This window comes from Vombatus ursinus, unplaced genomic scaffold (genome assembly GCF_900497805.2).
Source record: "Vombatus ursinus unplaced genomic scaffold, bare-nosed wombat genome assembly UNPS02014959.1, whole genome shotgun sequence".
Taxonomy (NCBI): Eukaryota; Metazoa; Chordata; class Mammalia; order Diprotodontia; family Vombatidae; genus Vombatus; species Vombatus ursinus.
The window spans coordinates 1,390,585-1,403,769 of record NW_020954737.1 but is presented as its reverse complement, the minus strand read 5'-3'; the positions used below and the strand labels follow the sequence as shown (position 1 = coordinate 1,403,769).

General features: G+C 37.4%; 1 protein-coding gene across 1 annotated transcript in view; it reads left to right on the top strand.

Annotated features, from left to right (window-relative positions):
* Positions 1 to 13,185, top strand: part of LOC114030355 (solute carrier family 15 member 2-like) — a 75,385-nt gene that overhangs the window by 51,008 nt on the left and 11,192 nt on the right. Inside the window, exons 15-16 of the mRNA XM_027845168.1 lie at positions 6,308 to 6,442; positions 11,122 to 11,286. Coding sequence (XP_027700969.1) covers positions 6,308 to 6,442; positions 11,122 to 11,286 — 300 coding nt within the window. The remainder of the gene's footprint in view (positions 1 to 6,307; positions 6,443 to 11,121; positions 11,287 to 13,185) is intronic.

The window sequence follows — 13,185 nt, the reverse complement described above, 5'->3', positions numbered from 1 at the left end:
AATAACACAAAGTGATTGAGAGGGGGAGGAAGAGAAGGAGAAAGAGAAGGAGGGTAGGGGGAGAAAAAAAGAGAGGAGAGGGAGAGAGGAGGGAAAGAAGAGAGAAAGGAGTGACAGGAGGGAGAGAGGAGAAAGGAAAGAGGGAGAAGAAAGAAAGGAAAGAGAGAGAGGTAAAGGAGAGAGAAGAGAGGGGTGAGAGGAGAGAGGGGGGATAGAGGAGAGATGGAGGAAGGAGAGGGAGAGAGAGATTGAGGTTTAATAACTTATGGGCATTAGGAAAGAATTCATATAATGAGTGGTGCCTGACCCATGCTTTTTATGGAAGCTGGGAATTCTATGGGGAGAAAGTGAAGAGAGAATCCATTGTGAACTTGAACAAAGGCATGGACATGGGAAATTCCATGTTCTGTTAGGTGAACAAGTAAGTAGGAAAGTTAGATTGTAATGGAGGATGTGTGAAGGGGGATAATATGAAATTACCATAATGGTAAGTAGGAGCCAAATTATGAAGGACTTTAAATGCCAGGATGAGCAATTTATATTTTATTCTAGAGGCAATAAGGAAGCCAATGAAGATTTTTTTTATTGGGGTAAGGGGGAGTTTATATACGCATTTTAGGAATATCAATATAGCATATGTATAGAGGACAGATCAGAGAGGAGAGAGATTGGAGACAGGGAGACCCAATTAGAAAGCTATTGAAGTAGTCCAAGTGAAAGGTGAGGATAGCCTGAGGTAGGGTAGAGGATATGTGAGTAGAGAGAAGGGGAAGAATGTGAGAGATATTGTGGAGATACTATCTACAAGACTTGGCAAACAATTGAATATGAGGGGATGTGAGAGAGAAAGAGTTGAGTGTGACTTCAAGATCAAAAACTTGGGTTAATTGAAGGAGAGTGATACTGTCAACAAAAATAGGGAAAAAAAGAGAATTTTGGAGGAAGAACAAATGGGTCTAGGCTGGAAGGAGGAATATAATGAGCTCCATTTTGGACATGTTGAACTTGAGATATCTATGGCACATTGAGGTAGAGATGTCCAACAGACAACTGTTAATGTGGGATTGGAGTTAGGGAGAGAAATTAGTGCTGGATAAACATATCTGAGAGTCTGCGTAAAATGATTGCTATATCCATGGGAACTTAAGAGCTCACCAATGTTCTTTTGAAGTGTTCTTTTGAAGGAAGATAAAAGGGAAGAGGGTTCAGAGCAGAGCCTTGAAAGACTGCCATACTTAGGAAGGGAGGGCAAAGATACAGTAAAGGAGACAGAGAAGGAAATGGTCAGATTTGTAAGAGGAAAGAAGGAGAAGGGAAGGAGAAAAGCATTTATGTAGCATCTATTATGTGCCATGCACTGTGCTAAGTGCTTTGCAAATATGATCTCATTTGATCCTCACAACCACCTCGGCAGGTAGATGCTATTTGAGGGAACTGAGGCCAACAGAGGTTAAGTGACTTGCTTAGAGTCACACGGTTGTTAAATGTCATGGAAGCCAAGGGAAGAATGTGTCCAAAGAAGATAGCATCATAAACAGTGTCAAAACCTACAGAGAGTTTAAGTAGAATGAGGAATGAGAAAAGGTTATTGATTTTAGCAGTGAAAATCATTGACGACCTTGGAGAAATCAGTTTAAATTGAGTAGTGGGGTTGGAAGCCAGACTAAAAGGAGTTACAAAGTGAGTGAGAAGTGAGAAGTAGTGGTAACAAGTATATCTAACCCTTTCTAGGAGTTTGGCTCTGAAAGGGAGAAAAGATATAGGACCATAGATTTAGGGAATGACAGGATCAAGTGAAGGTTTTTAAAGATGGAGGATATCTGAACACTTCTGTAGGTGTAAGAAAGAAGCCAATGGATAAGGAAAATTTGAAGATGAGATGAAATTGTTGAGGTGACAAGCTCCTGAAGGAGATAGAAGAAGATTAGATCAAGAACACAAGTGGTGGGATTAACTTGGCAAAGAGAAGGACAAGGACTACCTCTTCGTCAAAGGTGTTTGTTGAATTGAAATACCCAGTAGATGCAAAGAAGAAAAACCAAGAAACTGTACCTTCCAGCCTATACTGCCACACTTTTTTTAACTGAGGTGGAGGGGAAGGAGAGGAGATGAGAATTTTTATTTTCATTGGTATAAGGAACTCACAGCGAGGAAACTCTACCAAATAAGACCAGAACCTTCTATGTACTTCATGGTCTTAGAGCTTTACATAGTGCACCAAGAAATAAAATAACTTACCAAGGGGCACATAGCCAGGTTATATTAAAGGTGGGAGTTGAACTTTATTCTTTCTGATTCTAACACCAGTTTACCTCTCTGTACTCCCACCCGCAATACATATTCCAGGTTCTGGAGTCAGAACTTAATGTTATCAATCTTGTGGGTTACACTAACTTTTAAAAGTCTTAGTGGCATGGGATGCCCCTTTCCCCTTGACTTTTGGTCAATAAATGGTTGTTAGCTAATCTCTATGTCAATCATTCAAAATGCACTTATAAAATATATTTAGCCCCAGGGAGACTAAATAGACATTATAATAGGTTTCAGGCCTTCTAGTTTTGTTGAAGAATCAAGAGGCAAATGCCAAGGATTCTTTTGCCTGGATAAATGTTTGGAAAAGTGACACAAAAAATGTTTCAACAACCTGGTAGTTTTAGAAAGCAGGAAAAAATAGGCATTGGAAAACCAGTATTTGGAAGAAAGTCATTTTAAGCAAAAGATTTAGAGTTGTAAAGGACCTCAGAATCATCTAGTGCAATCCCTTGATTTTACAGTTGCAGGGCAGAGCATTTGAAAATCACGTGTCCTATTAATGGAAACTTTGGAGTGTCACAGTCGACCTTGGATCCAGAATGAAACAAAACAAAGCAATTTCATGAGGCTTTATATAAATGAGTTAGTCTTTCACTCAGATATGTGTGGGTCTGGCTTTAAAGTGATATTTTATAAATTAAATTGTAGGATCTCAGAACAGAGTGAACAGACAGAGCATCTTGGTACATAACACTCTCTTACCCATGGGGGAAGCAGTTACTGTTTGCCCAAAGAAAACTGAAATCACACAGAATCATAGATCTTCAGAACTGGAAGGAATTTAAAGAGAAGTAAATTGCAAGCAATGTCAAAGCAGTTAATTCTGGATTGTCATCACAATTCCATCAAAAGGCAAAATAAATGATTTTGTTTTTGGCTATTTCTATTTATGTTCAAACAAAAGGACTACTGATTCACCCTACTCAGTTTTCAGTCTTCTGGTCAGTCATTTATGGTCCTGTAGGATCTAGACTCCAAGTCAAGGGTTCCTATAGTCCAAGAAGACACAAATGAACCTTATTATTTGAGGATTTATAGGTAAAACTCTCATAGAATCTTGACATTGGAAAAGACCTAAGAGGTCATCTGGTCATGTCCCTACATGAATGGCATTCATTTCTACAGCATCCTTGAGAAGTACTCAACCAGGGATCAGCTTGAGGACCCCTAAGGATGGGGAAGCCATTATTACCATACCATTTTTGGATGGCTCTAATTTTTAAGAGTTTTATTTTTATTATTACATTGAACCAAAATCTTCTTCTTGGGAACTTCTTTTGCCATTATTTTTGTTATCTAAATTCAGACTGTCTACTGAAACGACCATATCTTTTTCACTCAAAACCATGCCTCATCCATCCTATGCTTATGCTCTTGATTATATCTCTATTTAGGTTTCTAAATGCTCTGCAAAAACTGAGGAGTCTATGTTTATAGAGGAAACTAAGATCATATTTGATTTTCTTTTTTTAAGAAGAAAATTAACAAGCCATGAAGATAGGGGCCATTAAAATATGAGAACCAGGCTGCACAGGAAATCTTATCATCATATAATTAGGGAACTGAGAGTAGGGCATAACAATTGAGGAATGTTCTTGGAATTTTTTTTATTTTTATTTTCAGTTCCAAATTATCTCCCTCCTCTCACTCCCTCCTCCATCCATTGACAAGTCATGAAATATGATACCCATTATAAGGAATATACTTGGAAATTAACTTCACCTAGAAGTAGAGGTGATGGTAGAGCTGTAGAAGTGGTTTGCTCTACTTGGCACATGTCCATGATAAAGGTAATGTCATTATGGCTACCTGTTGCCAAATGAGAATAACATTGGGAACCAATGATATGAGTTTTCCAGCCAATAAACAGTTCAGGCATAGTGCCTTGGAGAATGGATGCCCAGTCCTATAGCAAGGTTGTTGAAAGGTTAGGTTGAGGCATGAAGGCTTGATAACTAACCCTGAGAAAAGAGTTTGTGACAATCAGTTGATCAGAGAACTCTAGACCAGAAGTTAGGAAAAAAGTATGATATACCACTTTGGCTAACAGCACAAAGGCTTCCAGGGTGTAAATGCTATATTTAGAGGTAATGAAGCTAAAATCTGGTGATAACCTGAAGAGGCAGAGCCCTGGCTATAGAACCCCATTGTCAGAGCAGTCTTTCCTAAAAGGAGAATTTGCTGAGAGAATTTAGCATGGATTAAAAGAACTAATCCCTGGCTAGGTCACAGGCTGATTTCCTAAGTGGAATCCTATGAGGAGAGCTGGGAAATGGAGGCAACAGGTGCAAAGCAGTGTTTCCTGGGAAACCTTAATCTAGATACTCCAAGACCCAAAGACAGGGCTTCTGGCAGCAGAGTTGATACTGTACACGTTAAAATGACATTATGGGGAAGGAAAGTGCTAAGGAGTACCTAATGAGCCTCCAGAGGAAGGTTCTGTGGTTTCAGCAGCATGCAAAAGGGCTTCCTGGTTTTTTTTGTTTTGTTTTGTTTTGCTAGGCAATGGGGTTAAGTGATTTGCCCAGGGTCACACAGCTAGTGTGTGTTATGTATCTGAGGCTGGATTTGAACTCAGGTCCCCCTGACTTCAGGGCCAGTGCTCTATCCACTGTACCACCTAGATGACCCCAAAAGGGCTTCCTGTTCCAAATGATCTCTCCTGACTACAGACTGATGATTGAAGTGACATCACTACCTCTTTAAGACTGGGCTTTGATCTTGCTCCTTGACACTTTTAAGCTAGTACAAATAATTTATACTTGAGGGTGAATACAATTCACATGCTTTCTTGATTTTTTTTTAAACAGAGAATCTCAAATTACTCATTTCCTAAGGTCAAGGTAGTAAGGAAGTGACCTGAGTGACAGAAGGAAAGAGTAAAGGATTTCTGAGTGGCTGAGGCAATGTTGTTCAGTCCTGTCCAACTCTTTGTGACCCCATTTGGGTTTTTTTTTTTTTTGGGCAAAGATACTGGAGTGGTTTGCCATTTCCTTCTTCAGCTCATTTTATAGATAAGCACATTGAGGCAAATAGGGTTAAGTGACTTGCCCAGGGTCACACAGCTAGTAAGTATCTGAGGCCAAATTTGAACTCATGAAGATGAGTCTTCCTGACTCCAAGCTCAGCACTCTATCCACTGTGCTACCTAGCCACCCAAGACTAACTCCTTCATAATTTCTCCCCAGGCCTGCCTGCCACTGGGGACTTTTTCATGAACTAAACCTTTGGACTATAAATAGTAATAGGCAGTCCTTGTGGTGTGATGCTATAGTACTTTGAATGACTAGAATTTTCCTGTGCACATAATGATAGCTGTTCTTTTTCAAATAAACCTTCCCTTTGGCACATTACAGCCAGTGTGCTTGCTAGTAAGGGTTTTAGTGTTTATCCTATTGGGTTTCCCATGGGAGATACATTTTCTAGGCTTTAGGCGAAGGGCAGAAATGGGACACCACTGAAAGAAGTTATTAGAGTCCTTCAGATCATAAGAACTCCTCAGCTGAGGGTCAAGTTCAACAAAAGTCAAATTCAACAAAAAATTTAGATGCCTCCTATGCAACCTGACTGGCCCTTCTTATCCCCTCCATCTTCCTTTGTATGCAAACATGGACCCATGTTAGTAGAATTGCTCCCTTGCTTTAAAAGATGACATTACAAGACTGGGAGACTCTATGGGCCCAATAGAGGTTCAGAACAAGGCAAACTCCTTAGGGAGGTGTGGGCAAGGAGACGAAGTGGAAAAGGAAGAAATGAATCTAAGAAATCTAGTGGAGAAAGAATGACTATTACTTGGTGTTAAATTGGATGGTGGAATGTTGGAGGATGGGGGAAGGAGGGTTAAAGGAAAGAGATGACTGAAGAATTATTCAAAGGTTGTTTACCATGGGATTAGTGTTCCTTGGATGAACAGACTGATGGGGTCAGGGCTGAGTTTTGAGCTGTCTAAAGAGTACCATAAGTGTATTCTCTGACAAAAATCTCCTATCCTTAGAAAATGGCTCCAGCCAAGCCAGCTGACAGAGAGAGCTTCCTACAGATCGTAAATCTGGCCAAATCAGATGTGAAGATGGTAATGCAGAGCAATCAGGGTGATACCTTGTTAGCAAAACCCATGAGGGCCTTTCAGGTAAGGGGAGGGGAAGGGAAAAATGAGATGGGATGGGATGGGTTGGGTTGATTTTGTAGTAAGTTGCATTGTATCTTCCCCATCACCATTATCACACTTCAACCAAACATCCTAATATCTTAATTTGCTGGTCTCTACAGTATGGGTTCTTAATTTTTTTGGTCATGGACCCTTTTGACAACCTGGTGAAGCTTATGGACCTCTTCTCAGAATAATGTTTTTAAATGCATTAAATAAAAGACATAGGGTTACAATAGAAACTAATTATATTGAAATTAAAATGTAGTTTTTTCCCATCTAAATTCATGGATCCTCTGAAATCTATACAGGGATTTCTTGAGGATCCATTGACCTTAAGGTAAAAACCCCTGTTCTAGACACCTTTGAATGATAGAGCAGGTAATGAGAATTATGAGTATACCTTTTTTAAATTACAAAACTGTCATTAATTAGACAAAGTTATTTATCTAGGGTTAGAAGTGTGAAACATAACCACAGGATATTAGAGTAGGAGATCATCTACTCCAACTCTCTCATTTTTAGTACAAAATTTAGTCTTTACAGAGAATTATGGAATTGAACTAAAGTGAGTTTATGCTAATAAATAGCTAATGCCACATATAAGGTCCAAAATGTAGATGTACTGGTGTGGCTTTGCCAGGTCAACTCTGAAGGCAGAATGAGAACATCAGAATCAGAAGACATTTGGCATTAATACTTTGGATCCCCTTTGTAAGGACTCACAACATTGATGAACTAAAGGAAGCAGTAACTATTCTAATAGGGCACTGTGACTGAGAAAGTGATATCAGACATTTCTGCACCTACTCGAATGGCATAACTCTGTAAAGGAGTAGTGTCTTGATTATTGAAAACATATTAGCTGTGAGGAGCAGAAGAAAGGAAAGATGTATTCCCTTCTTTGTACAACAGGCACCAGGATGGTTTACCACCAGATAATATCATGGTAGGGATTGTGATACTTTTGAGTTCCTGGTTTGTTTGTTTTCTATTCCATCTGAGTGTTTATAATTGTAAGCTGCAGTGATTTATCAGAGTAAGGTTTTTTTTTTTTGGAAATTTTTATATTTTTTTTTCAAATTACATGTAAAAACAATATTTTAACATTGCTTTTTTAAATTTTTGAGTTCCAAGTTTTCTCCCTCTCTTTCCTACCCCCTCATTGACAGCAATTTACTGTAGATAATACATGTGCAGTGATGCAAAACATATTTCTGTATTAGCCATGTTACAAAAGAAAACAGAACCCCCCCCAAAAAAACCCAAGAAAAATAAAGAAAGTTTAAAAAGCATGCTTTGATCTGTATTCCATAAATTTTGGTTTGTCATTCTCTTTAAAGAAATTATTTATTGCTTTTGTGATTTGTTTTTTGACCCACTCTTCTTTAGGATTAGATTATTTAGTTTCCAATTAACTTTTAATCTATGTTTCCACATTCCCTTATTGAATGTAATTTTTATTGCATTGTGATATGAAAAGGATGCATTTAATATTTCTGCTTTCCTTCATTTGATTGTGAGGTTTTTAATGGCCTAATACACAGTCAAATTTTGTGTAGATGCCATGTACTGCTGAGAAAAAGGTATATTACTTTCTATTCCCATTCAGTTTTCTCCAGAGGTCTAACGTAACTAACTTTTCTGACATTCTATTTATCTTCTTAACTTCTTTCTTGTTTATTTTATAGTTAAATTTATCTAGTTTGAGGAGGGAAAAGTTGAGGTGCCCCATTAGTATAGTTTTACTGTCTTTTTTTCTCCTGTAACTCATTTTACTTTTCCTTTAAGAATTTGGATGCTATACCATTTGGTATTTATATGTTTAGTATTGATATTAGTTCATTGTCTCTGGTAGCTTTTAGCAAAATGTAGTTTCCCTGCTTATCTCTTTTAATTAGATCTAATTTTGCTTTTGCTTTGTCTGAGATCATGATTGCTACCCCCTGCTTTTTTATTTTAGCTGAACAAAGCACAATAGATCTAGCCCCTTCCCTTTACGCTGTGTGTGTGTTTCTGCTTGAAGTATGTGTCTTGTAAACAGACTGTAGGATTCTGGTTTGTAATCTACTCTGCTATCTGCTTCCATTTTATGGGTGAGTTCATCCCATTCACACTCACAGTTATGATTATTAACTTGTATTTCCCACCACCCTATTTTTCCTGTTTATCCTTTTCTCTCTCTCCTTTCACCCTGTCCCTCCTCAAAAGTGTTTTGCTTCTAACCACTACCTCCCCTAATTCACCATCCCTTCTATCAGTTTCCTCCTTATATTGCCCCCCTCCTACTTTCCTGTAGTCAAGATATATTTCTATACCCAGCTGAATATGTATGTTATTCCAATGAGAGTAAGGTCCTAAAGTTGCCCACAATTCCCACCCCAAACATCTTCCCCTCCACTATAAAACCTGTTTCTCACTTCTTTTATTTGAGATAATTTACCCCATTCTACCTCTCCTTTCCCCTTTCTCCCAATGTATCCCTTTTTCTCACCCCCTTAATTTAATATAATTTTTTTTGGCATCATCCCATCATAGTCAACTCACACCTGTGCTCTCTATGTATATTCCTTCTAACTTCCCTAATAATTTTAAAATTCTTAGGAGTTTTAAGTATCATCTTCCCATGTAAGAATGTAAACCGTTTAACTTTATTGAATCCCTTATGATTTCTCTTTCATGTTTACCTTTTTATGCTTCTCTTGAGTTTTCTGTTTGAATGTTACATTTTCCATGCAGCTCTGGTTCTTTCATCAGGAATGTTTGAAATTACATTTTTCCCTTGAAGGGTTTACTTGGTTGTGCTGGGTAGGTTCTTCTTGGTTGTATAGAAGATTCTTTCAATTTCTATTTTACCATGTGGATCTAAGATCAAGGCAATTTTCCTTGATAATTGCTTGAAACATGATGTCTTGGCTCTTTTTTTTTTTATTATTGCTTTCAAGTGGTCCAATAATTCTTAAACTATCTCTCCTCAATCTGTTTTCTGAGTTAGTAGTTTTTCTGATGAGATATGTCACATTTTCTTTTATCTATTCATTCCTTTGACTTTGTTTTATTGTTTCTTGATGTCTCATGGACTCATTAGCTTTTACTTGATAAATTATAATTTTTAATGAATTATATTCTTCAGTGAGATTTTGTACCTCTTTCTCTATTTGGTCAATTCTGCTTTTCAAAGTGTTCTCTTCAGTGGATTTTTGTATCTCTTTTACCATTTGGTCAATTTTGTTTTTTATTTTTAATGTTTTTAATTTTTTGTGTCTCTTTTTACCAAACTGTTAATTCTCTTTTCACAATTTTCTTACACCACTCTCATTTCTTTTCCCAATTGTTCCTCTACCACTCATCTCTTTCTCCAACTCTTCCAGGAATTCTCATTTTGGTTGGGTCCAATTAGCATTTTTCTTTGAGGCTTTTTAAAGCTGTTTTTACATTGTCTTCGGAGTTTGTGTCTGGGTTTTCCCTGTCGCTGCAGTAGCTTTTTATGGTCAATTTTTTTTTTTATTGATTGCTCATTTTTCCAGTCTATTTCTTGATTTGAACTTTATATCAAAGTTGGGCTCTGCTTACTGGGCTTGGGGAGGTATTGTGCCTAACTTTTTCATACTGCTTTTTTCAGAGTGAGTCTGGGGTCTGCAATTTTTTTGGTACTTCCAAGGTGGTATTATCCTAGGAGAGGCATGATCACTGCTCTCCTGGTCAGTGCTCCAGTATTTATCCAGGAAGGGACCTGTTCCCCTGCAGCTTCACGTGTTAGACTCCTTTTAGCTTTGGTATTGTAACCAATTCCCTGTTCCCTGTGACTGACCACCAGTGTTCCTCTTCACCCTGGAACTGTGACCTAGAACTCTGTATGGAAAAGAGTTGCCAGTCAGTAATAACTATACCCAGTGCCAACAAAGGATCCCCTGTTATTTCCTTCTGACCAGTTGTCTAACCTAGCTTTCTCTATGTTTAACTTTTAAGGAGTGAATGAAAAAAGCATTTATTAAGCACTTGCTATGTGCTAAGTACTTTACTTAGCATTTGGAAGTAAGAGAAAAAGGTGATTCCTGCCCTCAAGGAGCTTATACTCTAATTGAGTATGACAACACATATAGGAGGGCCCAGATGCAGAGCAGAAGGTCTTAGGGTTTCAGTGATAGGATTGATAGCAAGCCCCCAAGAGTTCTAAGGATGCATTAGGATATCTACCCTGAAGAGCTAGGAGTGCCCCACCAACAATGGGAAAGAGAGAGAGAGGGAGATTCTGGGTTTCCATTGATAAGGGAACGGATGGAGGTTAAGGGGGAGTGTCTGATGAAAAGGCCAAAAGGGGAAAGAAGAATTTGCAGGAAGGTTAAAAGAGGGCTCTGTGGCACCCCAGGATGGGAAAGGGGAGAGCAGACCTATTTTATAGCAGCTGTGGCTGGGTCCCTTAAGGTGTTCTGGCAATATAGGTCTGGGGTGCCCTGAGGTGGAGAAAGGGCAGGTCTCGAGATAGATAGGACTGAATTTATGGAAAGTAGATTAGAAACTGCCTTTGCTGTTTAGGCAGATCTATGCACCCGGCTCTACATATTGCTGCACCCTCTCTCTTCATCCTTTTATACTTACATGAAACCCGGAAGGGAATAAATATAGAAAACCTAGTGAGTTTATGGTTACTTTCTCTACAGCAATCACCAAAATATTTCAAACTCCTTCTGAACACTGAGAGCCAGCATTTCCAGTTTCAGCTACAGTCCAGGAGCTCATCTGTCAGAAATGAGCATGTGGTGGAGGAGAAGAGCCGATACAGCCTGGTCATTCATGGAGATGGAAACAGAGTCTCCAGCACCCTGGTGAGGGCTGAGACATTCAGTACGCTGTCCTTCACGGGCATACTGAAGTCCTAGAGATATGAGGTATCTAGTGTATTAATCCTTTGGCAGGGGCAGCTGATAGGCATTGTGTCTCTAGGAAGGCTGGCTTCTCAGGGCCTGGGAAGTTTTATTCATGCATTCATTAATTCATTGTTTATGGAATCAATCAATGAGCTATAGTGTATATCCTTTACACTGACAAGTTTGCATTGGTCAAGTCTTCACAACACAGAGTAAATCAAAGGATTGAACAGTTATCTGGTAATTCAGAAAGTTAACCCAATTCCCTGAAAACCATAACCAAATAAAAAGTCTACTCTTTATTAAGAAATCATAAGTGAAAACTGCCCAAAACAAAGTGAAAATAGAATGAATACACCAATCACCTCCAGAAAGAAACTCTAAAATAAAAGTTCTCAGGAATGCTATAGCCCAAATCTAATGCTTCTAAATTAAAAAACAAAACAAAACAATAAGCAGGCTAAAGGGAAGAATTCAAGAACCAAGAAACTACAGTCAGGATCATACAAGACTATTGTAACTATGGTAAAGAAAAATCTTTAAGAAAAGAAAAATCTTTAAATATAACTTATTTAAAGAAACTTTTTAAATATAACACATAAAAATTTACAACATAGAATAACTTACCATGAAAAACTGAATATACTTCTATGGGGGGAAATGGACCTTTATAGACTGGAAGACTTTTAAGCATTTCTGTTTAAAAGACCAAAGCTAGGTAGAACTTTTAAAATGCAAACCCAGAAGTCAAGAGTAACCTAGAAAAGTGTTGGGATGCAACTATAGCAGTTTTTAGACTAAGAGTTTGAATTGTAAACTAAGAGCTGCTTTTAAAAAACTAATAAAATAGATAACCACTAGTAAATCTGTTTTTTTCTTTAAAAGAGATAAAACCAAATTTCTAATCAGAAATAGAAAAAGGAGAATTAAGAACAAATGAATGAGAAATAAATGGAAATTACTAGAAACTACTTTGCCCAATTACATGCCACCAAAAGTGTTAAGATGAATAAATACATACAAAAATATAAATTACCCAGATTAGAAGAACAAGAAATGACCCAATGTAAAAAACCAAAACCAAACAAAAATAAAAACAATGAAGAAGTCATAAAGATGATAAAAAAGAAAAATAATTCCAAGGTCAGATGGATACATGTGAATTCTATCAAACATTTAAAGAATAGCTAAATCTAGTATTATATAATTTTTTTTTAGTGAACTCTTGAAACTCCTTCCATGAGACAAATATGGTCTTGTTTTCTACATCAGGGAGAGAGAAGACAAAGAAAGAAAATCAGACTAATTTCCCTAATGAATATGGATGCAAAAATATTGAAAAATATCAAAAAGATTATACACTATGACCAGCTTATATTTATATAGGAATGCAGGATTAGTTCAGTATTAGGAAAATTATAAACATAATGGAAAGTATTAATAGTAATAAAAAAATTGCATGATTATATCAATAGATGCAGAAAAAGCTTTTGAAAAATATACCTTTTTATATTAAAAAAAATTTAAAAGTATGGGAACAAGTGATTCATTCCTTGAAATGGTATATGCCTAAAACTTGAGAGCTAGCATTATCCATAATGGAGAAATACAAAAAGTCTAATCAGATCAGAAGTAGGGGCAGTGAGATGGCACAGTGGATACAGCACTGACCCTGGAGTTAGGAAGACCTGAGTTCAAATCTGGCCTTAGACACATAACATTCACTAGCTGTATGACTCTGGGCAAGTCATTTAAACCCAATTGCCTCACCAAAAAAAAAAAAAAAATTTGAAGTAAAGCAACTGTGTTCACTTCATCACTATTATTTGATATGATATAATTCTAGATATACTAGCT